This window comes from Labrus mixtus, chromosome 11 (genome assembly GCF_963584025.1).
Source record: "Labrus mixtus chromosome 11, fLabMix1.1, whole genome shotgun sequence".
Lineage (NCBI taxonomy): Eukaryota > Metazoa > Chordata > Actinopteri > Labriformes > Labridae > Labrus > Labrus mixtus.
Genome location: NC_083622.1, coordinates 9,501,368 through 9,528,395, shown reverse-complemented (window position 1 = coordinate 9,528,395; position 27,028 = coordinate 9,501,368). Strand labels below are relative to the sequence as shown.

Genomic DNA, 27,028 nt, shown 5'->3' with positions numbered 1-27,028 from the left:
AGCGGTGTTTCACAAAATAACCCCCCCGACGCCCTCCCCTCCCAGCGTTGCCACCCCCCTCTCCCCCCCCCGTCTCTCTTCAGAGCTCCGTTCAGAGGTGAGCTAATTCTCTTTCACTCTTCTGCTGCGATTCTGTCGTCTGTTAACCTCTCTTTGCGGTCGCCGATTACGCAGCAGAAATTCAAGAAAAACACTAATCCTTAAAAAAAAGGTTGCCAATCTTCTGCTGACTCCTGCAACGCCCCGTCCCCTCCCACTCTCACTCCACTTTTTTGGTCAACTCTGAGCGAAGCTGAGAGGGTTCAGAGATACGCTTCATGGTTTTTTGTTTTTTTTCACCCTCTCGACACACTGCACACACACAGAAGGTGACATCAGCAGTCACAGGGCAGGGAGCCTGAGTATCGAGGCAACGTGGGGACAGCCCTCGAACGTCACCACCAGTCTGCTCCACCAGTTGGGTTTGGTGGAGGGACAAACTGCCGCTCTACGGGTGTAGCCGGCCACATTAAACCCCACAGAGTAACAGATGTCAAACACCATCACGGCAGCCATGTTTGAAGAAGACAGATACATGGAGATATCAGTTGCCAGTTTCACACTTAACCAGAGATTTTGATCAAACAAAAAGAGGCGTCTTAATCACTCATGAAGAAGGTGAAGTCAAGATTGTCTCAAACGCTACTGCAGCAGGAGTCATGTGGGCCAATCTGGGCCAATGACAACCAAAGGAAAACTCGGGTACAATCAGGTCAAATATGTCTCTATCGTGTCGGTAACATTAGTCAAAATAAAGTTAAAAGTTTCACTTTAAAACTGTTTTTAGAACCTTTTAGCCACCTTCTAGCCGACTGATGATTTAGAGATACAGAATATGAAAATGAAGCCTGCAAGATACAGATCAACAAACTTTATAACCGGGGCTTATGGGAAAGTAGTGATATCGAGGTAACACGGGTGTCTGGCCTGACTACCTCTTGAGGGATAAGGAGGTAGTTAAATCGTCTTAAACTCGCATCAGACTTATCAATGAGCAAAATCAACTCGGACGGTGCAAATACAGACCGCTGTGCCTTTGTGAAACAGACCACAGGGCATCAGGTGGACATCAGAGCTCTTTAAGTTGCTTTGAAATAGTCACTTGATTAGTATTTCAATGGTTGCTGTCCTAAAAAATGGACACAGCAGTAAATAAATACATGTATATAGCAAAAATAAATTCAAAATTAGTTTTAAAAGTAATGTATGTCTCTGTGGTTATCTCTACATACTTCACAATCTATAATATTTTGACCTGCCGTAGCTTAGAGGTTATGTTGCGCGCCCCATGTACAGAGGGTAAAGTTCTCATTGCAGTTGGCCGTGGGTTCGAATCCGACCTCGGTCCTTTGTTTGCATGTCATCCCCTCACTCTCTCCTCCCAGTATTTCCTGTCTCTCTACAGCTTTCCTCTCTAATAAAAAGGCAAAAATGCCAAAAAGAAAAGTCAAAACAATGAGAAGAGAAGGACTCTCCTAATCCACACTGGGTGGGATATTATTATTATTATATATACTTTACTACAAGATGTTCTGCACACTTGATTGATTTAGGATTCAGACGTTTTAGGTTTATAACATACAACGAGGAAAGAAATAGAATCAGTTCAAGATATTTTCAGAGCCCTCTCTTTCATTCTCACTGGAAAGCTCAAACAATCTTCAGTTTAATTTGAGAGTGTGTGTGTGTGTGTAAGTGAAAATAGCAAATGTGGGCCTGAGAAAGAGTGTGTGTGTGTGTGTTAGCTCCTCCGAGCTCGCATGTGCTCTCCTCTGAGCCGTCTTCACATATGGACCGTAAACAGGGTGATTACCAGACCGGGCTGGGCTCCGCCTGAACGCCACCCAGGGACTCTTTACATCATCAGCGCACTGCTCATGCCCGGCTAAACACACAAACACACACACACACACACACACAGACTGAGAGCAGCCGCCTCACACAAACGTACACACTCACACAAACGTACACACTCACACACTAGAACGCAAATGAGGGTCTCCAGGTGACCATACGGTGGCCTAGGAGGAGAGCTGGCTTCATACTGACGGCTCCTACGCACATGTTTGGGTTTAAATAAGCACAATGGATGCAAAACACAAACAAGACTTTCACACGTACGTCCTGCACCTTGATATACATTTCACAAACGTACTCGAGCGAATACACACACGCACAATATTTCCTCACACTCACACATTATTGGCCCCTGTGAGAGATATACTGCCGTTTCATTCCATTCACTCCAGAGCTGCCTCCATGATATACTGACTACACCGCCTGTTAATACAATATCTGCACTAGAGCTTTCTATCCAAACCTCCCAGCCGACAGAGCGGGGGAGGGGGGGGGGGGGGGGGAGGACAGAGAATGTAACACCTAACATGTTTGGCTCTCCGGTCCTGATGCTATGAAATGTTGAGAATTAACTATAATGAGAAAAAAAAAAAAAAAAAAGTCAAAAACAATCCAGATCATTCTGGGCTCAGGCCAATGTTTATCTAACAATAACCATACGTTCAACAACACCTCTGCTTTTTGGCTGCCGTTTCTAACGTGTGTGTGTTGGGTTTTGTGTGTGTGTGTGTGTGTGTGTGTGTGTCTGGGCTGTAAAAGAAACAAAACAAAAATCATGCGGCAAAGAAATGACAATAGCTATTGATTTGGATTTTCAATGCCGATTCTCTTTCCCACTTGATCAAACTCAGGGCATTTGATAAGTTAAGGATATAAGACGGAGGTGATGGAGATTTGTTTGGTAGCAAAAAGAGGTGGGGGGTGGGGTGGAGGGTGTGGGGGGGTGGGGGGGTGGGAGAGTTGGGTGCTAATCGTTTTCATTTTTTCAATTTTTTTTCAGAACAAGCAGACTGGGCTTCAGCACCTGTGATAAGGGACATTCTTTAGCCAGAGAGCTCTGATTCATGTCTTTGAGTAACTCCTTGAGGGCGTTTCTTACTGTAGAGTGGCTCCATTGCTCGGGCGGCAGGTCCTCCAGCTTAGGACAACTGTGGAGAGAGAAAGAGAGGAGACGAACGGGGGGTGGAGGGGAGGCATAAGGGAAGATAAGATAGGGAGAGGAAAAGAGGGAGGATTGGGGGGCGGGCGGGGGGGGGGGGGACAAATAGGGATGTAGAGGGAGAGAGAGGGGGAAGAGCATGAGAAACAATTCAGATGGAGAAGAGACAGAGGTAGAAAGGAGAGCCAGCAGCCCTGATGGTATCTCCAAATGAAATGATGTAAATACACAAGCTAGCTACAAATTTGGCAACACAATATCAACATTATTTCATCTCTGTGTTGGGGTCGGACAGTTCCCTGATATATGGAGCAAAGGGAGTAATAACACCAATCGTTATATCTGGAAACATTTCAACTCAAACATCTACCGGGGGTGAAACATAGTGAGGCTCTCCTGCACCATCCTCAACACCTGCATGCAAAAACGTCCTCCTCCAACATCCTTCACTTGATAAAAGCTTTGGACTCGTCGGAATCAATCAGACAGACTCTTAAACTGACTGAAAATGGGAAAATGGGGATCATGTTTCAAACGTTAATACAAACAAGAGCCTGCTCTATCTGTAAGCAGAAACAGGCCTTTCACATTCATCATATCAGTATTAGTGTTCGTTTTCTGATATTCTCTCATTTTAAAACTTTTGTTACCGAGCATGTAACGCATAGACGCCAATGCTCTCAACACAGTCTGCAGATCATGCAGCAGAGCATCACAGCTAAACCAACAGTGGGCCCAGAAGTGGTTGTAAATTAATGAATATGTAACACCTACCTACGTAAATACTGTATTTTTTTAAATGCAAAAAAAAAAAGCTACAAAATAATAGTGAGTCCTGTTTCCATTCCAGCGTATTTAAATCACCATATCTGAAAGTAGTGATCCCCCCCCCCCCCCCCCCCTTAAATCAGCTCTAGCATCAGCCTCAACAATCCCATATCAGTCCCAAGTCTCACAAAATCATCAAGTGCGGATTATTGATCGCTGACAACAAGCTTATCTAGAGTGATATATTCAATAAATGATGAGATTTAGCATTCAGAGAACCTCTCACATGTGAGATATTTTGAAACATTTCTTGTCAGTCGGTTGTTATTGTTTTCACACTACTCAAAGCGTTCTCTTCAAAAAAAAAAAAAAAAACTGGGAACAAATGACTTCGCCCACATCCGATATCGTAGCATTAGTCCAAGCCTGTTTCAAACATCATGTATTGATGAATTGGCCGAATCGCTGGAACAATCAGATAGACAGAGCGGTGGAGACAGAGCGAGGAAACCAGAGAGAGAGAGAGAGAAAGAAAGAGAGCCGAACACACACGGGCTCACGTTCTTTTTTTTCTTTTTTTTTTCCCTGCTGCAAGCGCCCCTCCAAGACAGACAGATTTCATTTGGCGCATCAAGCAGATGCATCTGGAGATTGCTCTGTCTCTCTCTCTCTCTCTCTCTCTCTCTTTCATATTCTCCCTCTCTCTTTCTCTCTCTCTCCCTCTCTCTCCCTCTCTCTCTCCTGATTGTTCTGATTAGTTAATTACTTTATACAACACATCTGCTGGATTGATGCATGAATTATACATCAGCTGCATGTGGCGACTATTATTTCATGTTACTTCTACCTTCCTGGCTCGTTGTGCTCGGCGAAACAATTTAAGGTGTTACTGGCTAGATTTCTGCAGCAGCCGGGGCGGAGGGTGGGGGTGTGGGGGGAGGGTGGGGGTTGTGGATGAAGGGATGGAGGGGTGGGAAGAGAAAAAAGAAGGAAAAAAACAAATACAAAACAATAACAATACTGACAACAATATGCAGCAAAATCCAAATCGATTTATGAATCAAATAAATTGGCTTAGGCGTTAGCTGGTTTAGGAGGTGTGTGCCGTCAGGGATTGAGCTCCACATGAGGAACATTTCTGGGTTCTGAAAATGTGAAATTCATCTACGTGGTGGGTGGGAGTGTGGAGTAACTAAAGCTGAGCAGCAGAGTCAGAGCGCCCAGTTGGCTCTGGGTGAACACTTCATGTGTGTTAGACTTGTGTTTGACGCTTTGTATGAATCTCTGAATTACTTTCTCTTAAACCTGCCTTGACGCTTGACAAGTGACGGGAGATGAGAGATAGAATTAGGGGTGATAAGCGTACAAGTGTACAAGTGCACAAGACAATGTGAGTGTGTGTGTGTGTGTGTGTGTGTGTGCATAAATCTGTCAGTCTGTGTGTTGGAAATGATACAAGCGGTGAGATAGCGGCAGAGAGGGATAGGAAAAAAGGGATGCGTGCACCGGTCGAGGCTAACATCTGCTCGTAGGAAAACACACTCACATGCAAACAATGGATTTTCCAGAACACCTTAAACTGCTCCAGCAGCTAGAAAAAGCCTCTGGGGAGACGGAAGTGAACACGAGGAGGGAAGGAGGGAGAGACGGGGAAGGGAAGGGGGTAGCGGAGAAAGAGACAGCTATCTGTGCATTCCGGGGCTAGCATGCCGGAAATAAACACAACCTTCTGTATTCTGGCTGGTGAAGGTGGGTGGCGGTGGTGGTGATGGTGGTGGTGGTGGTGGTGGTGGTGGTGGGGGGGCACAGAAGGAGAGGAGAGGGAGAGGAAGAGTGGGAGCAGCAGCTGTCACAAGCCTCCACACCAGCTCCACTCGACTGTGTGAGTGTGTGTGTGAGTGTGTGTGTGTGTGTGTGTGTGGCTATGAGCACATATGAGCCTGTTGGCGTCCATGTCTATAAATGCTTGTATGTATAAATACAACGAAGCCTCACACCTACAGAGCGGAGCATTTAGCGTACAATATGGTGAGTGATGGCACAAGACAGCTAGCATCACTCAGTCGAAGAAGGTCTCTTTTTATTACATGTGATGTAGATTCAGAAGAAATGTATTGCGACTTAAAAATAGCCAGGTTTATTTATGGAACTATTTCAGGTGAACAACCTTGCATTCATCTGCTGCAGAGTCATTTTTAGCTGCGAGCAGTCTCCAGTTTTTTTTTTTTTTTTTTTTTTTTAATAAGGAAAAGCTCAAGTTGGTTGCTTTATAGTCATATAGCATTGGAGTTATCTCAATATCAATACTAATCTTTTACATGAGATTAAATCAGCTTCCAATTAAAGGCGGAGCAGCTTCACAAAACAAACCTGCGTGATCAGTCAGCACAGTGTCGGCTAACTGAAGGCATTACTGATTCAGCTATCTTAAATTGACAAATAAACCAATCTCTGTGGAATAATCAGACAATGAAGTTTTCTGTGTTTGGATGGGATTTTCCCATTTCATCTGAAAGGTCAGTGTGTGTGTGTGTGTGTGTGTGTCTGTGTGTGTGTGTGTGTGTGTGTGTGTGTGTGTATAGTTGGGATTAATGTTATTCTCAGTATCAAACATGCAGAAGGCATCTGCAGATTGGCACCAGCCTCTGGGCATACAATACGTGCTGTGTGTGTGAGTGTCTGGAGCTAGACTCCTGTAGGTGAACCTGCCTCTTTATGTATGGACGTCCTTCAGCACCGGTTTGTGTTTTAGGGTTGTGCTCCTGAATTTTGGTGGGCGGTGTCGGCTATTTTAGAGGAAATCAAGGCGTGTGTCTGTGTGTCTGCGTGTCTGCGTCTGTGTGCTCCTCACCTGTGCAGCTGGATCTTGAGCGTGACCACGTGGTAGACGTCCTGCAGCATGTCAGCCACTGTAGCGTCCGGTGCGTCTGTCACATAGGACAGCGGGACGGGGTTCCACTTCCCCACCTGAATCATGCCTGGACGACGCAACATGGAGAGCATTGGTCAACACGGACAAGCAATCGGGAATGTTGTCATGTACGAGCAAGTGACCAAACATGGAAAAGAAATTCAAAATTTCATTTTACTGTCTTAGTTTAAAAGTAGGGATGTAACCATTCACTCAACTTATGCCGATTCATGACAACCTTTAGGGGCTGGAAGACCGCGCGTCAGTGTGGTTTGGCCTTTTTAATGTTTTTGCTCCCTCTCAACAAGGGGGGGGGGGGAGTGATTGGAGCTTCTCATTGTGGTGTGGATTAAATGTGAGCATGCTGCATCATGTTGGTTGTTCTATTTGTGTATTTCCCCATCTTCTTGCAATATTTGCATTTTCTGTCTTGGGGAAGCCAAAATGCTTCCACACCTCCGATTTAAAAGACGGTGGTGAGTCCTCGATTTCTAAATCTTGCTCTGCAGCTGATGACGCTCGCCATATTACTGCGATTCATTTTTCAGAGTACCGATGTGAATCTTGACACCTTTGAATCGATTCATCACGATTTTACGGTTCATCTTTACATCCCTACTTAAACTAAAAGTAAAAGTAGGATCTGAATTTGTGTCCATCACGGTTGCCAACACCGACATCCTCAAATGTATGTTTACTTTCTTAGCCCCTAACACAGAAAAGGGTTTGTTTAAAACCAATAACACATGAATGAACAGCATGAATAAAGCCACACGTAGCCTCCCCAGACACAATCTGGGGCCATAAACACCCTTCACATACTTTCTTTCTTTCTTACTAAAATCCCAACAACCGAGCAGAAATTTCTCCTGAGACTGATTTAAAAAAGATGCAGCCCACACAGCAGGAAGTCAGCTTATAGGAGAGGAGGACTAGGATATATGTGTGTGTGTAAGTGTGTGTGTGTGTGTGTGTGTGCCTGATGGACAGGCTATAATAAAAGAGCACACTAAGAGGCACCTTGAAACAGCCACCCTCGGCCTGCGTGCGCTCAAGTGCAATTAGTAGACTCTTTCCTCCACCTGCCCCTCCCACCCACTGACTCACTGAGGCTAAGTGTGTATAAATATATACATTATGAGAGTGTGTGTGTGTGTGTGTGTGTGTGTGTGTGTGCTTATATGCACAGTATGAGTATGTGCGTATAAACATTTTGTGTATAAGTCTGTACATTAAGCCTCTGTGTGTGTGTGTGTGTGTGTGTGTGTGTGTGTGTGTGTGTGTGTGTGTGTGTGTGTGTGTGTGTGTGTGTGTGTGTGTGTGTGTGTGTGACCTCTGGGAGACTTGAGCATCTCCTGTCTGGGATCAGTGTCAGGATGTGTTACTGTGGCTTCAGATCTGCTGGCGGTCGGCTATTATGGTCAAAAAGTGTGTGTGTGCGTGTGCGTATGCGTGTGCGTGTGTGTGTGTGTGCGTGTGTGTGTGTGTGTGTGTGTGTGTGGCATGAAGAGCGTATGTCTGAATGTGTGCAGCTTGTCAGAAAAGGCTGTACAGAAGACATTAATGAGCATTAGAGAGATAAAACAAGAGGGCAGAGATGAAATAGATGATGATGGGAGTCGATGGGTGACATCGGCGGTTTACCTTTGGCCTGGGCGGCCGAGCTGTGGGAGTAGCCTAGCGACAGCAGGGCCATCTCGATGAGCTGGTTGAAGAGCATGTCCTTGCGCACCAGGACGAACTCGGCGTGCTCCTCCTTGCTGTCAAAATCCATGGGGTTCTCGTAGTGCTCGACCACGCAGAACACCGGCAGCATGTTGCCTGAGGACACAGAGGCACAGAGTGAGAACTGGATGGGGTTCCCGTTTCCCTCACATGCAAACTTTGACCTTCAAGTATTCTGTGTTTGCTGCGGGGAAGAGATTAATATTTAGCGCTGATGATTAGGTTACACTGAGGTTGAGTGTCGAGGGATTAGGAGTGAGTGATTAGATTGCTGCTGAGTGGAAGTTGTGGAGGGGAAGTTCTGCATTTTGACCACACAAAGGCATTTTTCATCTTTAATAGGGCCGTTATCTATCTGAACCTTCACTTCTTTGTCTCGGTGCCAAACTGTCACATCATCATGGGGAATCAGCACAGTTTCATAGTGTGCTTGCTAGCAAGTTTTTATTTTATTATAAATGCTGTTTTTCTTGTCATGTACTTTCCATGATGTTCTCAATGGTTCAACCATTTGAAATCCAACTTTATCAAAATGTTGATTCCTCTTTGAGGTCTTCAACAGGATAGCATACTATTATTAAAGTGTTGCTTTAGTGATGTCTTGACATTAAAAATCAAATATAGTATTATAAAAGTGTATCAACCTTTTGCTCTGTGTTAAGAATCAAGAAGAAGCCGCACACATCCTCGAAAGTCATACGTAAAGTTTTTGTTCTTTTTCAAGTTTTCTGGGATCACATTAGCCTCCCCTCAGCTAGCCAACCAAATCTCTGCTTTCCAAAAAAAAAAACTCCACAAAAACCTGTTGAAGAGGAAGGTTTTTGTTTGCACACTTCACAGTTTCTATGAGCCGCCCTGTTGCCGTACTTTTCTCACTTTGTCTCCACTCTTCCGTCACCTGAACAAATTCCTCTACATTTATTGTTTTTGCCGATTAACACGATTCTCATTCTTATTTTTATTTTTTTTTCAATCCCAGGCATTCCAGAAGATGCACAAAGCTCTGGCAAAACAATCAATAAGCCGACAGATGCCAGGGAATGTGCTGAAAGAGCTGCTTTTCTCCTGCCCTGATTTTAATAGATAAAGATCTAACAATAAAGACTGCTGTGTAGGTTCATTTGGGGGATCAATACTGGCTTTGTTTCCAGGGCGCCCAGAGAGGGCTGTGGTAAATATTGTTACGGGCTCGGACACAATGCCCACTGTGGGCCCTCTCAGCGAAAGCCTCTCCTCTGCTGCTGCTGCTGCTGCTGCTTCACGCTTTGCCCGGGAAGAAGCTTAAAGAATGAAACCAAGAGGAGGAGGCCAAGAGAGGAACAAACGTCACAGGAGGCCGAGGGGAAGCAGAGATGATGGAGGTGAAAAATTAGGTTCTCTCAGCTGGAGCGCCGACACAGAGATAAAAGGAGCAAATAAGAATAAATAAGAAACGGCCCATCTGAGGACACTCACACAGCCACATTCCAAGAGTTCCTGAGTCCCTGTTGCCCCGAAGAAGACCAATACCAGCCAAACAAACAAACAAACAGACCAACCTTCGCTGCCAAACACTATTACAACTCCAAACCTGCAGTTTTTATTTCTGAACCACTTAAAAGAAAAAAAAAACACTCGTAAAAAAAATACATGTTTTGGATAGCTTTGCCTGCCGTGTTTATCACCAGATGACACCAGCTATATTAAAAAGCTAAGTCATAATCTGAAAGTAAAGGCTCTGCTTTGAAACAGAAATGGCTCTTAAAGGACAGAAACTTCCTCTTAATAAAGAAACGTCGGCGCAGGAGGGCTGCGGCTGGAGAGGGGAGCGGTGACACGGCGCCATGCAGAACAACTCTCACTGCGCTCTGCTATTAGCTATTGTCTGTGCAAATAAGTGGGAGTGTGTGTGTGCACGGTGTGTGTGTGTGTGTTTATGCAGAGATGACTAAAGATGCATTGTAAAAAGGTTTAAGAGTTTTTGAGAGCAGGCAGAGGGTGGTGATGGTGGGTGGAAGGTGCTGTGTTTTGAGTGTGTGGGTAGGGGGGTCGGGGGGGCTTTTTAAACTGCATTTTAAATAGCTTTCCTTTATTTACATGGTTTATTTTTTTTTTTTATGACTTGTGCTCAAATGTGTGCAAAGTTAGTTTCGGCTAGTTTCATAGTTTCATGCAGACTAGAGCTGCAGCTTTGATTATTTCTTTATCGATTCCTGACGCAGTCTATAAGATGTCTGAATTTTGGGTTGCCACTTCAATGAATTCAAATGATCCAGAATAATAAATTAAACATTGTGAGAAGATGTTCATGATAAATGTCCTCAGAGCGTTGAGCAACCGCTCATCTTGTCCCAGTGAAAAGTTCAGACTAAATCTATTCAGTTTTTCTGTCACATGGGACGAAGAGAAGCAGCCGATCCGAACATTGGAGAAGCGAACGTTTGGTGTTTTTGTCTAGAAAAATGACTTCTTTGTTGGTAATCAATTTTCTGTCAACTACCAAATCATCCTCTATTCTTCTCAGGAAAATCAAAAAAAAAAAAAAAAGGGGAGAGATTTCCAAACCTTCATATTTGAAATGCAGAAACAGGGTTTGTGATTTCTGGTTGCAGAAAGACAAACATTAAATCAAACAATAATGGAGTGAGCTATAAAACCACACACACACACACACACACACAAACACACACAAACACACTCCCCCTTTACCTCTCTTGTGGCAGGTCTTCAGCAGGTGCCCGGTGGGCTTGTAAGGGACCCCGGCTAGTTTGGCTCCGGTGCTGCCCAGCCTGGCCCGGCCCAGGGGGCTGCCGTTCTGCTCCAGCCGGGGCAGCTTGGCCGGAGGGCCCTTGGCCTCGGCCATGCTGTTGACCAGCTCGGAGTTCTCCTTGCCCAAACACGCCTCGCTGAGATGTTCCATCATTCTCAGCACCTCTGCTCACTATCACCTGGGGAGACACACACACACACACACACACACACACACACACACGATGATTCAGCCGTCAGAGGAGGTATGTGTGCGGTAGAAAAGAAGCTTGAAAACAGAAAAAAAAAGGAGGAATGAAAGGCGATATGAGGGGAACATCTTTTGTGTTGATATCACTGACATGTGAAGACGTGAAAGGGTTTTTTTATAGAGCGAAAAAAAAATTTGCTTTTAAGTAATTGAAACCTCTGAGAACAAAACCCATTACGACAATAACTGTCAATTCGCTTCGGTTATGTCAACGCAGAACACGGTGACGTTTCCGTGCCGCTGTAATGTTCCCATTTTTCAAACGCATGCATTATGTATGGGTGTCCCGCTAGACGTTCCCATGCGAGAAGGGGCAAACAAGCTCCGTTTTTTTTTTTTTTTTAGTGCAAACACATTCATTTGCTGGGAGATTCCACTTGAATGAATACAGTGAAGTTCAAGGAACAAGGTTCTGCTGCTGCGGTGCACGCAGAGAGAGGAGAAACCAACGTAATTCGGTTTCTGAGTCACTTTGGTGCGGCTTCATGACGCAGCTCAGGAGAGGAGAGGGGGAGGACGGGCGAAAAGGCGAGGACGTCAATTTTCTGTAAGCGACAGACACACACACACACACAACCACTAACATGAATTTACAGGTATGAACTTTTATTTTTAGACACGTCGAGCAGCAGGGTTTACAACTTTGGGTTGGTGGGGGAAAAAAAGGCAGCGTTGTAAAAAAATTTCACATGACAAGTTGCTGACTCATGAAGAAAGCCAGAAAAAAAAAGTTAGGAGGGAAAAGAAGAGAGAGGAAGGACTGGTGGAGCATCCACCACAGACTTAACCACAGGTGCCTCACTGACTGACAGTCTGAAGTTGGTTATTTAGGTAGGCTGATATTTGAACTCTCTGGGTAAACTTTGAAATATGATCAATTCTAAAAAGAAAATGTGCTGATTTACAAATCTGCAATAGGAAAAGTTATCACGGGTGACTCTGCATGCACGTTGAGCTGATGAACATGAATAGGAATGCTGATTGTCAAAATCATCCACCCCCACGCAAAAGATCATGAACCCCCCCCATTCATAACATGCAATGAGGCAACTAATTCCCCACAAATAGGGGAGGAAAAGAAGGGAGGGATCCAGACCCAGATCCAGGTCAGGATTTTTAAATTACCCTTAAAACACAAGATACAGGAGCAATAGTTCAAATGGACAACATCAAGGTCCCAACAGGGGGGGGGGTTGTTTAGGGAGGATAAGTTGAGAGACAAACCAACCTTAAACGCAGCACTTGTGCAGTGGAGAGCATATAACACCGGCTGGAAAACGAGTCTTCTTCAAGTTTGGCCAGGGTAAAAAAAAAAAAAAAAAAAAAAAAAAAAAAGGAAACAGAACAACTCTTGCTTCCCAGTTCCTCTTTTCTTATCTCTCTCTCTCTCTCTGTTTACGTATGCATGACAGCAATTTTTTTTTTTTGTTAAATATAAATCAGTGTTGAAAAAGACGCTTCCTCCTGCTCGTCTTCGCGGAGGTCTGGCGGGCGGTGCGAAAAAACAACAACCCGGGTCTGTGGGAGAGACGACGAGGTCGAGATGGACCGTGATAGGCGAACATTGGTAAGCGGTTATGTGTGTGTGTGTGTGTGTGTCTGTCTCTGTGTGTGTGTTATGTATGTGTGCCCGTTAGCTAATTCCGTCCAACCGGAGGAAAAAGACGGTAGCCGTGGGAACCTGCGACATTTAGCGTGCAAGTGAACGCCACTTCAGCTGTAGTTCGCACCACAACATCCGAACAGAGAGGCGGACCGGCAGGAAGGCAGGCGGCACAGTCAGCCGTCGCCGGTGTACAAAACCAAAGCACCTCGGACACAGTTGCAATGATAATAATCGCCACCGAGAAACCTCCGTTGTGTGTGTGTGTGTGTGTGTGTGTGTGTGTGTGTGTGTGTGTGTGTGTGTGTGTGTGTGTGTTCGCGGAGGGGACGTAGCGTGCATGCACAGAAAAAAAAAAAAAAAGAAAAGAAAAACAGCCCAGCGTCCGACTACCGGCAGAGACTGACTGCAAAATAATAATAATAGTAACCGACAGCGTGAGCTTGTTATCGCGTCGGTTTGTTGGAGGCGATGTGGAGACGATATGCGGACAGTCGGGAGCAGGTTCGCGCAATAAAACAAGCAGAAGGAGGGGGTCAAAAAGTGCCGTTTACTTTCCGACGTCGCGGATCAAATAAGGCTCGCTGTGGATGCATTAACGAGAGCTGCCTGCGATAGTAATAGTAGGAGGTGTCCTGCTGGTTGGGGATTGGCGTCCGGACGGAGCTCCTCTTTCTTTCCTTTCTATCTATCTCCCCTCTCCGTCTCTCCCCCTCTCACTCCGTCTCTCCCTCTCTGTCCCCATTAAATTATTAGTTGTATTGACTCATCACTCCCCCCTCCTCCTCCTCCTCCTCCTCCTCCTCTGCTCTCTCTCTCCTCGCTGCTGCTGCTGCTGCCGCCGCTGCTTCCCCCTGTCCGTGCTCTCCCTTTCTCCTCTTCATTTCAAATGGCGTGGAAGAAGAGGGGGGTAAAAATTAAAAAAAAAAATTAAAAAAAAAAAAAGATGATCGGAGGGGGTCGAGTGTGTGCGTGAGAGAGATGGGAGAGAGTGTAGGGTGAGAGGAGAGGGGGTGGGGGGGGGGGGGGGGGAGAGAAATAATCCCCCTCTTTATAAATAAAGAACTACATGATTCCTCCGCGTGTCAGGCCGGAAAAGTCCTGACAGGAGACAAATAAAGTGGAGAAAGTGTTCAAGGGAGAGAAACCACACACACACACACACACACACACACACACACACACACACACACACACACACACACACACACACACATGCACACACACGCTCATAAAACACACGCACGCTCACACACACACACAACAGACAAGAACGGTGGTGCGATTTCCGGCTGTGCGCGCAGGAATTTTTAATCAGCTTGATTAGAGTGAGGCGGTCCTGCATTTATTACCGGGTACACACAGATGTTCACGCGCACATAAACGCACACGCATTAATTTATGATTTTTATTTTATTTAAATTTTGGGTTAGGGCTACCCAATAAATAGATTTACTTGACTTTTTCTTTCTTTATCTCTCTCATCAAAAATAGGGGGGGAAAAAATGAGTTGAACTCCTTCACCTCCAGTCTTTTATTGTGAAACATCTATCACAATACTCCAAAAAATACATAAAAATGTGTCCTTTGTTTCCCCCAAAATCACCCTTAACACACGTAAAATTGTAGATCAAATTAATATTGCATGATCATAGGCATGTCTCGGATCTATTTTTCTAGTTTTTCACACTTTTTTACGTTTGTTTAATCAACATTTTTAGTCAAAAACCCTGCAAAAGCGAGCAGATTGATAATCCTAACAATTAATAAATGAGCTTACATGATTTCCTGTTTACTTCCCATTCAGTCTGAGACAGAATATTACACACAAATCTAAATATTTCTACATTTAAGGAAGTATTTACGCATTTTGTATTTAAAAGATGTATAAATGAAAGCTAAAAGGAGGAAGTTTCTATTGTTCTGCATGTTAAAGATCATCTCTGTCTGCATGGCAAGGGTTTGTGAGTGATACAGATTGCTTGTTTGCAGATATGTCAGTTTCATATTTACCTTAGGCATTGTTATAAATCAATAAATATACTTATAAGTATTCTGCAAAGAAAGAAATAATTACATATTTAAGTGGGTTCCCTCTCCATTGTCATATTGATCCCATTGATGTCAATAGGAACATTTTAAAAAGGAAGTAGAAATACAATATGCTGCAAAAAAAAAAAAAAAAAAGCAAAACTAGTTTGGTTATCTTTCCAAATGTTTTACCTCGGCAGCAGATCACACCGTGTAACGTCAAACTGGATTAGACCGAAATATTAGACGAGCTAATCTCTGTTGATACTGTCAACAAAAACCCTGAACTGTCACTGTGGAGGAGGAAGAGCTGAGAGGACGCAAGAAAGGAACGCAGGAATGTTTGGAGGATGGAGAGCGACACACAATCTCTGCAAACAATGGCAAGCTGGGAGGTTTTTTCTCTCTCAAGTCGCTGTGTGAGCTATTGTTATTATTTAGTAATTATTTCATGAACCTTCCCTCTGCCGGAGAGGAGCTTTGTTGCTCCAGAGCAAACTGTGAAAATATCAGACAAGCTTATCTCTGTTGATATTGTCAATAAAGGTCTGATATGGTGTCTGTACATAACCTTAAGGTGGCTTACTAAGAACTGCTCCACTTTGACTTCACTTGACTGATACAGGCTGATGTGAGGTGTAGCTGTGTTTGGCCCTCCATCTTTAGGTCCTAATGTGGTCAGAGAGGTGAGAATGTGAGGTCAAGTTCACTGTCAAGACCACAGAGACCTTTGCACACTATTTACATATAGTCATATCGTAAAAACACTATCTATACATGCTATTTTCATAATAAATAAGAAACATGATAACATTTTTATGATCTGTTACAAACTTACTCATTGGGGAAATTCACAATGAAATACTCTTGAATAAGTAAAGATAAGTCAGATCTACTTTTTGAACATTTTAGTATTTTTTTTGGAGGGAAGCAAAGAAGCAAGTAAAGTTGTTTCTTTGTGACAGTGAGGTGCCTCAATCTGACCCGGCTCATCAGGCCTGAAATCCACATCAAACAAAAACGATCTATAGTGAGTCTGTCCGGGTTGTAGGCGACCAAAAACAGGAACAGGAAGTGAGTACACCCACCCAGCGGCAACGAAGGGCCATGAGGTGGAGAGAGTGGGGGGGGGGGGGGGAGCTCGGAGGTCAGGTACGTGTGAAACGCTCCCAACACTACATGCTTTCTAATAAATCTCCCTCTCTGTGCGACCGTAAATACAGCGCAGTAACGGTAAAGTGGCCTCACACAAAGCTGTTGTTTCATAAACAATGCAACGCCACAGACGAGAGCCTCTCGGCTTAGCTACAGGAACCGCATTCAGGTGACAAAGACGGTCACGGGACAACTGCGGAGAAAATCCCACAGGTTTACTGGAGGTGCTTAGACGTTACGATCGAGGGGGAAGAGACGACTGGAGTCACTTTTTTTAAACAGATCAAAGAAAGGAAGAAGTGATGATGTGTATAGAAACAGTACAGTTGAACCACTCATCCAGTCCCTGCTTGTGAAACCAAAAATCATTCTTCCACCCGCCTATATGAGGTCAAAAGTTCTTCTATTTGAAAAGACGCTCGTGTCCGGAAAAAAGGCTAGCGTTCACCGCAGAAGGCCGACGGAGAGGCTTCAAATGGAAAAAAAACGCAGCCTGAAACTCACCTTCGGACCGACACAGAGCGACGTCTTGCAATATTAACACCTTGTAAGCACGAGATGCAAGCACTGAGGGGGCGGATGTGTGTGTGTGTGTGTGTGTTTTTTTTTAAAGGGTCCCGTGGCTGTGGTTTTAAAACAGGAAGTGTAAGAGTTGTTGACAATTCTTGTATAAGACCCTCCGACATGTGAATTCATGAGCAGAAGGGCTGAAGCACAAAGTCAGAGATGAATTCTTCTCCTAGCCGGTCTCTGGTTTTTCACCGAGCAAACCAGCACTGTGTAATAAACACAGCTGTGGGGGAGCCGTGTGGTTTGAAATGACTCGGTCATGTGTCTGCAAAGGACTCAAACTGGCAGGTTATTATTCTCTGAGATTCACTCCAGTGTGAGATATTATTACAACAATGTCACAGCACACATAGAAGTACAATTCACAATTTCCAGAAATATTCAAATCCACCTCGAGCTGTACAAATAAGGAGGATGAATTAGGATTGTATTAAAATGCATCATGATAATAAGGTCAAAACATGTCTCCAGATGGATGTGTAGTGTAGATAAAATGTGCCTACTATTTAGGTTCTTAGGTGATGTAGTAATATGAATCACACAAAAAGGCTGCAGCCCTCGCCCCCTCCTCGATTCTCTGCATCACCTCCACCTGCACAGCAGCGCCACATCCTCCATGTTAACATGTTTTCCACGTAAACATGTTTAACACAATGTTCCTGATTCTCTCTGTGTTTTTTTTTCTCTCTTTCCCTTGGCTTAGCTTAGCAGCATTCAGTAAAAAAAAAAAAAAAAAAAAAAAACAGGAGCGTCGGTGAAAGCGAGCCATTGTCGGCAAATGTTCCTTTTCTATCTGGCATGACGCAAGCAGCCGCAGTCATTTCCACTGTGATTGTCGGGCACCATCAGAGAGCATCGATAACCCCTGCCAGGCCTTGGCACCGCCAACAGGTGCCGGCACTGCCAGCGAGGTTGGCACCGACGCGGCTGTGAAAACCCTCTGACATCCAGAAGGGCACAGATTTGCACTGAATGCACCACTGAATCAACACTGCTGATTATCAATTAACATATACCGTTTTGTATCGCACAGAATAGAGGAGGAAAAATGTTTTTTTTTTTGAAACACAGAAAGCCTGTTTAAAAAATACTAGCCGTGTGCTGTTCTAATCGCACGCTGAATGCAGATTTAGCTCTGTTCAAGGTGGGTTTTTTTTACAAGGCTGTGCGGCTTTGTGTCGGGGAGATACAGGACGCGGCGAGCGGTGCACGTGCACGAGTGCAATTGTTCAGGGAAGATTTTTGGTGCCCTGTTGGCTGCATTTGTAAAGAAAACATGAAAAATGACATGAGAAACATGACGGACTGCATGCTAAATCACAACAAAGGACACCTCATATTTAAAATGTCAGGAGTCATAGCATTACACCGCAGATACATGTCATCTTTTTCTCTGTGCATCACCACAGGTACTGTATGTTTCCACCATAACACACTTATCTAAACCAGCCCGTCCTCGGCCTGCTGCTCTTTAAACCACTATTCACGTCTCAGGAGGATTAAATATTGTGTCTTTTTGTTTGCAAAAGGCACTAATAATCGACGCACAATGACGGAAAACATTAAAAAGAAAATGATATAATTGGTGGCTCAACATCTGAAAGCGTCTTTATTGAGTGTGTCAGACGGATCCGGCAGCATCACTCACTGCACGTAGGTGTTGTGATGTCTTCATGCTCGCCACTTGTGACGCTTCTAATAGGCATTAATACGATTATTTGGATTACTTAATACAAATGAGTCTGAGCATGCCGCATGTCTGAGAGAAAATCACAAGCAGCACGGGGATCAGAGCTGTCACCGGGGTCTGACTTTGAGCTCTTTCTCTAAGTGTCTACCTCGAGAGATACGCACACATGTAAACATAATGGTGTTATTAGAGGCTGCAGAAAAAGGATTTAATAATCTGTCGGGGGGGGGGGGGCACAACGATGTCACAACATGTGTGGGTTGAACAGACGAGATGTGGAGTGGAGTGGAAAGAAGAAGAAGAAGGAGGTGGTGTACAGTCGATGCCGCTCAAAAACAAGCACGCAGTCAAAGGACGAGTAGCGCTGGATATTTGAAAACATGAACAGAAATTCATTTATCGACAGTTTCTGATTTAATTCTGAAGTTGTGAATGAATCTGCAAAGAAGGTTTTTGAGTTTTGGGAAATTGTTTGTGGGTCATTATGATGGCAGAGGAAGAGTTTAGACCCAAAAAACACAAGTTTGCATCAAAGAAAAAAATTAATTTAATACAAAAAAGATGACAAAATCATCATTCCTGTAAATGAAACGTGTCAAGTTTTTCTTTCTTAATCAACTCGTCTCCCTGCACAGCTGCTGCACAACGTCCCAGCCTCTATAGGTTCACCTCTGCTGCTTTTTTATCAACGTTCCCTCATAAGTCATCTGAGGACCATGAAACATCGCTTAATCACTTGTTACGAGGTAAGCACAGATCGACTCAAAAGTCCATAATGAACACATCCGACAAATCAAATTAGTTCTGTGTTTTCCATTAGCCTCTCGTACCGGCCAATTACTCGTGAAATAAGGTGTTTTTCTACATTTTCATACGTCCACGTTTTACGGTGTAGGAGGAATAAGAATAAGACAAGGAGGGGGGGGGGGGGGGTTAATGAACTGAGAGTCGAGTCCTCTAAGTGCCTAATTGTTTTATAATCTCGTGAAGTCGACAGAAATAGAAGAAGGGGCGAGCGGTCTCAGGCTCAGGTCTGCTGACAGGAAGGGCCCCCGACGCCATTTGGCCTCGACAGGTCTCTCCGCGTCCATCGCTCCCCTTCTGTCCCCGGGGAAACGGGAGGCAAACCTCTGAATTTTCAGGTGAGCTCACACACATAAGACCTTCTTACTCACATTGTAACCCTCTCGCTCACACCCACCCCTTTAGATTTGTGGTGTTGCACTGTACTCATAACACCTCCCACGTCTAGATGCACGCCGCACACAGCGGCAGGGAGAGCGCGCTTCCATGTTGACAAGGCCTTTGAGCCCTAGAGTCAGGGACCTCGACGCCACAGGAGTCATCAGGTTCACATCAACACTCAAAGCTGCGTCCCTTCTTCTTCTTCACTCCCCCCCTTCACTTCCTCCTCCTCTTGTCTTGTCTCGTCATTATTGAATCATTAAACCATTCAGTCACTGAACAATCGGCCATGACAGCGGCTTTTTCAAAGAAATGACTTTTCTGCCACTGCTCGCTGAACTCCTGTTATCACAAGACCGAATAAATAAACTCTAATTTTTGCCTCGTGGCTGCAACAAATACACAATTAATAGAGTCAGACAGACAGGAGTGTCAGTGTGTAAAGAGAGAGAGAGAGAGAGAGAGAGAGAGAGATTCTGTCTGGACAGGGTGAGAAAGGTCACCCGAGGCCTGCTGGGTTTTCCCAGGATTTTTTTTTTGCAGCGAGGCGGTGAAGGGCACAGCAGCCGGACCTTGTGGGGAGTTTTCTCGGGGAGTGTTAAAGAAATGGAGGCAGGTGATGGGAGGGTGTTACTCGCCTCAGTGTGCGAGAAAGTGGGCGCTCCGCTGAGATGAAAAGGAGAGATGGGGATGCGAGCATTGAGGGGAGAACGGATCTTAATATGGAGGCTTATAGGCAGGGAAGTATTGAAGAAGAGGTGCAGACTTAAGGATGCCGTTTCTTTATCTACATATTTTTCTTTGCATATTTAATCCCTTGTCAAAGGATGCATCATCCATCCACTGAGGAACAAAACAGTTGATAAGGCAAGGGTGTGTGTGTGTGTGTGAGAGAGAGAGAGAGAGAGAGAGAGAGGGAGAATCAGTATCTGTTGAAATTGTTTCATTGGAGTATGTGGGTGGGTATTAACAACCTGATCTTAGCGGATGCGCTTTCCTCTAAATCTCTTCTTTTTTTTCTCTCTCTCTCTGAACAAAGGATCCAGAAAAACCTACACAGATTGGATAAAGACAAGCATCGGAATAAAACACAATGAGGGTTTTCTTTTTTTTTTTTTTTTTCCTCTGAAGAAATTTATGAAAAATATAAACAGATGTTGAGACCTGTAATAATGCGATTTGGATTGTGACAAACTTAAGACGTATGTGCTTTTCTTATTTCTTAAATGATATTTGCCATGGTAGCATGACGCGCGCTAAATAACGAGAGCAACAACAGAAAATCGAAACATAGGAGGGATGTCATTTTGTAAAAAGCGTGACAAAACCGACATGACGGACTTTGGGTTGTTTTTTCTTTTTATAAATTCTCCCGGCGAGGACAACACCAACCCATCCGACGAAGGGGGCTGATTGTCAGGACCCAAAAAAACACAATGTGACGCTTTTATCGCTAAGCCAAGGAATCTGGATCAACAGTATGCAAAGCATATGCCAGAATAAATGCAGTCCAACATGCCGGGACAACATAAACCCCCTTCTCTCCTTTTCCTTTTTTTTTTTCATACAGAACTTTCCAGATAATGACAAAATGAGCTGTAACTCTGGAATCACACACTAAGCACTCACCCAGGGTGGTATGTCTGAAACCGTCTGAGAAACACAGAGAGGGGGGGGGCGGGGGGGGTTTCTTACATTTTTGAGCCCAGGAATGCAGCCGTCCCTATTAACACCAACCGTCTTTTCTTTTTTCCAAACTAGTTGCAACATGTTATTAAGAAAAAAACGCTGGGAATCATTGTTATCTTTCTCCTCTATTAGCAATCATAACAGAGCTATTTCATACAGAGCAGGGATGGAGGGTGTGTGTGTGTGTGTGTGTGTGTGTGTGTGTGTGTGTGTGTGTGTGTGTGGTGGTGTGTGGAATCCCCAAAGAGCCACACATTAAAAAAACGAGACAGGCCTCTTATTTACTGGCGACAGTCTAATAAATACATTTGCTGGCAGCTAAACAGGTATTTACTCTGCTGCCTACCACAGGTATAATTTCACTGTTTGCTGAGCTGTTATTTTGCTGCAGCGATAATTATCGAGGTGGTAAAGGGAAGACGATTAATGGTTTTAGACGAGATATCAGTCTCAGCAAAGTGAAGCAACGACCTCAGCTCTGAAATATCTGCACATACTCGACAGTGGAACTAAAACACGAGAAGTAAAGACTTTTTTCATTGTTGAATTGTTTCTACATTTTGGATTGTCTTTGGAGGAACATTTCCTGAGTGTCGTATTATTCACATGCAGGGAAGGGTTTTTGTATTTTATTTTTTTGAATTTGACGCTCAAACACAGAATCAAAGCATGAAGCTCTTTCAAACTTACAAGTGTTTCTGTTTTTACTGCTTTGACTGGATGTTGAGTTTTATTTTTTCCAATAATAATTCAGGAGAAAAATGATCCGTCTGTAAATAAAACGTAGGAGCGTACTTTATATTTAGAGCACAGCAAAAAGAAGAAAATCACAACCTTCACACGTGCGGATCATTGAGAGTGTCATATGAGTTTCATGTTGTAGTTACTTTGGTTGTTTTACAGCACGAGAACACAAAACAAAAACTCACAAGCGGCGCTCTCCAGTGAGCAGACTAATTGGTCTCTCAGGGTCTCAGGACAAACTCTGCCTTTGCTCTCCCTCTCTCGTCTGACGACCTGAGACTGAGCGAGAGCTCAGGTTGTTGCTTTTTTTAAAATAATCTGCTTGACAAATGTCTAACTGGTTTTGCAGAATTTGATGAATGTGGATCAAACGACCTGGAGCTGGAGCCGGAATGCAAAACGTGCCACTGAGACATTTTTTTTAAAGGAAAAAAGACAAGAAGATTTCCTTGAATATTTGTGACGACTACGAGCTGATTTCCTGCCATCACACACCTCCAGTACACTAAACGCAGCGCGCTCTAGTTTCGATTAGCTGTAATGAAAACAAAAGTCGGCTCGGAGTCGGGAAAAAGAAAAGGTGTAACAAGGTTAAAGCTGTAAGTGATAGCACAAAAGGTAGAAAGGTACAAACGCTCAGGTGTTTTCCCCCGCTCGCCTTCTACTTGTAAATCACAGTGCAGTTATTGTAAGGACTGTGAACACATTTAAAGGAATTCATTACACACTAATAAGCTGTGACAGATGTTTAGGCTTTACTGCTGGATGTGTGTGACCTGGCAGTCATGCTCAATGCCGCCGCCGCCGTCGTCCTCACACTCTGATTCTTATCATTCCTGCCAAACAAGTTTAAGAAGAGACATTTTTTGCCAATGAGATCAACGCGGCGCTGAGGATGTGTCTGTTGTTTTTGTGCCACTTTCACAACCAGAAAATTATCACCCAAAAAAAAAGAAGGTTTTTTCTTTTAAAATAAAGGCGAGGAGAAGTTTTGCTTTAACGCTCTGGAGCTTTTTTGGTCTCGCCGGAGGACTTTTACAAGAAGTGACACAAGGCAGCCTGAGACAGGAAAAGAGCTGCGTCTCTGCTGTCAAAGGCACTGACCAGATAAGCCACAGCCACCTTGAGCTGCCACAGATCTGCACAAGATAAAAGGAGAAAAACTGGCCCGCCACTGTGCCATAACCTGATTTTTTTTTGTTTTTTTCCATGCAGAGGTGCCAGTTTTGACCTCGTAATCGCATGTGAGTGAGAAAAAAAAAAAAGCAAACAACTCCCCTGACAAACAGCGAGGTGACAAACAACAACCAGTGACGCTGATGGCTGCAGATTACATCCGGGGAAAATAAAATCTTGTAGCTCTTTAATTATCTGATCAAGTTTCTGATTCAACACAAACTTCACTGGATTTTTAAAAGCCCCCTTTTTCTTTGCCTTTCATCCTTTTCGAAACGAGGCATCGCTGCTGATTTTTACAAATCAATTCTTCAAGACGGCTGCATGACGGTGTCTTTGTGAGGGTATTTGTGCTGGTTTTCTATATTTAAATGGTCTCAGATATCTGAGTGAGAGCCACTGGCCGTGCCGGTGTGTGAAATGTCAGCTCTTTTCTAAAGAGCACAGAGTGAAACCATTAAAAAACCTGTAAACCACAGAGCATCAGTGCCCACGCACTTTTAAGAAGACAATACATCTTCTCATAACTGCTCTCCATCCCTCTCTCTCTCACGCACACACACACACACACACACGTCTGGTTGTACCTGAAATGACTTTATCAGCACTGAGACAAAAGCCACAAGGCAGCCCGAGCAACATTACTACAACGACTCTTTATCTCCTCATCTACATGAATGTCTCACACCAAGTCAGGCAGAGAGAGAGCAATAAATTCTTCACCTGTTTGTTTCCACGTGCTTCTCTCTCTCTCTCACCTGATTTTTTTTTTAAAAACACCTCCCTGTGTCCTCGTGTGTGTGTGTGTGTGTTTTAGCAGTTGCACAAAGTGTTTCATGCTACAGCGATAAAAGTGTTGAAGCAAGTTGACATGTAATTAAATATTAAGTGTGAGGAGAGAATAAATGAAGTGGCTCTAATGGCCTAATAAAAAGTAGTAAAAGTAGATGGGCAGTTTGGCTGCAGCATTTCCAACAGACATGTCAGCACTTTGAGAAGAACACACACTTTATTACAGGGAGGGAAATCTTAACCAAAGGCCTGATTTAATGACAGTGTAAGATGCTAAAATATTTCTTTAAGGTGCATAATTCGGGGGATAAAATTGATAACTTTTATTCCAAACATATAGTTGATGAATTGATGAGCAAGAGGAGCAGGATGGCAGCATCTCTCCTCGCTCCTGTGCTGCGCGCTGAATAAGTTGTTAAATGAATTAGAGGAGATGGATGTACTTAACCCCGCCAATATCACGAGTGCTTTGCTCATTCGTGCAGAAATGACACAGGCCTCTTTCTGCACATTAAAAATTAGATGGTAAAAAAAAAAAAAAAAAAAGAAGTTCTGAATGCGTGCATTTATATTTACCATTAAGCATGGCATTCATTCTGCGTTTTCTTTTTCTTTTTTTACGTTATGAAATATTAAACCCCAGCAGCCACTTTTAGTGTGTGTGGGTTTTAAGTGATTTAGGAGATAGGTCTGCAAGCTGCTTTGAATTCATGTAGAACAGAGTTTATTCTTATAAATCCTCTGAGATGCTCCTAATTTTTATGAGTCATGCACTAAAATAAAAGTGATTTATAACACACGCAGAGAAAGTACATAGAGAGAATGACAAGCACAGAGACACGATGAGAGCGTACCTTTAAAGTCAGCAGTCGCCCGACCTCTTGTTTTCCATCAAAAGTTGAGCAACCTCTTGTCACTGCTCCACCGCGAGAGATCCAAAAATAGGCAACTGCTCTGTGGGAGGAAAAAACTGCTTTAAAAAAGTCAAAAGTCCTGTGTCTGAGAGAAGGAGGAGGGTGAGGATGAGGGTGAGGGGGAGGGAGTCGTCTTGAAGAAACCGCTCAGGCGGGAGGTTGAAGTTGCAAGAGCGCACACGCGGCGGATGGAGCGCAGAAATGCGAGCAACCGTGCGCTGCGGGCAGCGGGGGTGAAGTAGAGGAGAGAGGAGAGTAGCGGCATGTGAGGAAGGGCTGCTTTGAGAGGGTGGCAGGTAAACGAACCGCCCCTCCCCGTTTCTGATGCTCAAATCGATGATTTGCCAGCTGTGGCGCAGCTTGTCTCATTGCCCCACTTTGGTTTTTACAGCCGCTCCTCTCCGACGCGCTGCTCTCCGGGGACACGGGGAGAGAGAGAGAGAGAGAGAGACAGAGAGAGAGAGAGAGAGAGAGAGAGAAGTCAGTGCCAGGAGAGCTCTCACACTCATTCATTTTCATATTTACACGCCACATGTTTGCATGTCAAGAGAAGAAGAAGAAGAGGGTAAAAAGTCTGCTAAATAGTCGATTGGGCGCAGTGGCGTTGCGCGTTTTGCGCCGTAAAGAGTCAAAGCGTGTTGTTTTAACAGGAGGGCAACCTGCCAGCTTCACTCCCCGAACACCTGCGGGGGAATATGAAACCGTAAAGCCGCTATAGTCTGCTTTACATCAGGTGCTCCTGCAGACGCACAAAGCTGCTTTCTTAAAGGGTTTTATCTGTCTCTATGTGTTTGGAAGTGTGCAGAAATAATACAGAAAAAAGTTTCCTCAAATAATAAAAGTTTGTACTTCATTCTGACTCGTGCAGTGTCATCAGAGAGCTGGTTTTCTCCCATTTCATTTCTCCAGTCTGAACACTTAACTAAGCTTTTCTTTTCTTGATAAGTAATAATTATTATTCGGTTATTTCCCCTGTTATCATTCTTAATGCATCATTTTTTAACTAGAGCAAGCTGTTGCTATTTTAATGCTGTAACTTGGTTGAACTCCGGCCATCACACACACACACACACACACACACACACACACACACACACGCTCACACACACATTCAGCCGCTCCATCACATTAAAGAATCCTCCGCCGGGCCTATCCAAAAAAAATTAAAAATAAATATCTACGCTTTAGGAATGCAAATTTGTTAAAATTTACGTGGAGAGCAGAATAATTTGATTTTTTTTCTTCCCTATTTTCTTGGACATCTTTAAGAACACAGCCCGGAGCAGAATCAGCCGAGGCACAGAGGACAGCGACAGATAACGGAGCTTTTATTTGCGCCCTCACACTGTCGAAATGTATTTGTGCTAATTTAATTGATTTTCAGCTGGAACTCTGTTGACACGCAGTGCGGGAAAAGTAAAGAATATATGTCGCGTATTTCTCCCCCCTTTCCTGCCAAAGTCTGAAATTAGACTGTGGGGGAAAAAAAAAAAGATCTCAAGTTTCAGAGAAATTAAATTAAATGTTCTTAATAAAGAGCATGTTACAAGCAGTGAGGAGATGAAGGATCCTGTTATCATGATTATGCTTATTATCCTTATATATGATTATGTATGAATATTTCTCAATTTTAAAAATAGAAGTTAAGATTTAATTTTCATGCAGGGAGAAAAATGTGTCCTTCACCCAATCTGTGTGATGTCTCTGTCCATCCTGTGTGTGTGTGTGTAGCTCCTGCACATGTGGTTAGTACATATGTGAGCCCATTGTGTGTGTGAGTGTGTGAGTGTGTGTGTGTGTGTGTGTGTGTGTGTGTGTGTCACAAATTGTGGTTTGATTGCACGTATATATTTGTGTCATGCATCTGTTTTTAGATTTCTGTGCACCCTTGCACACATTTACACTCATTTGTTGTGTGTAAGAATTTATTTGTGTGCGTGTGTGTGAGAGTGTGTGTGTGAGATGATTGACAGTTTGCATCTGCACACAGGCTAACTGCTCTGCTCTAGCAGGTGTGCAGGA

General features: G+C 44.0%; 1 protein-coding gene across 10 annotated transcripts in view; it reads right to left on the bottom strand.

The window, feature by feature from the left end:
• The window catches only part of satb1b (SATB homeobox 1b), a 65,000-nt gene extending 39,593 nt beyond the window's left edge, over window positions 1-25,407 (bottom strand). For 2 of the 10 annotated variants that reach the window (XM_061049872.1, XM_061049877.1), the window contains exons 1-6: window positions 24,947-25,407; window positions 11,148-11,386; window positions 8,379-8,555; window positions 6,675-6,801; window positions 4,671-4,724; window positions 2,921-3,044 (exon numbers count right to left, since the gene is read on the bottom strand). In XM_061049872.1, the coding sequence (XP_060905855.1) occupies window positions 2,921-3,044; window positions 4,671-4,724; window positions 6,675-6,801; window positions 8,379-8,555; window positions 11,148-11,361 (696 nt within the window). In that variant the 5' untranslated portion in view covers window positions 11,362-11,386; window positions 24,947-25,407. Of the gene's footprint in view, window positions 1-2,920; window positions 3,045-4,670; window positions 4,725-6,674; window positions 6,802-8,378; window positions 8,556-11,147; window positions 11,387-12,685; window positions 13,348-24,946 lie in introns of those variants that run through there. The other 8 variants (XM_061049874.1, XM_061049879.1, XM_061049880.1 and 5 more) reach the window with 7 other exon arrangements.
• Between the last annotated feature and the right edge of the window lie 1,621 nt (window positions 25,408-27,028).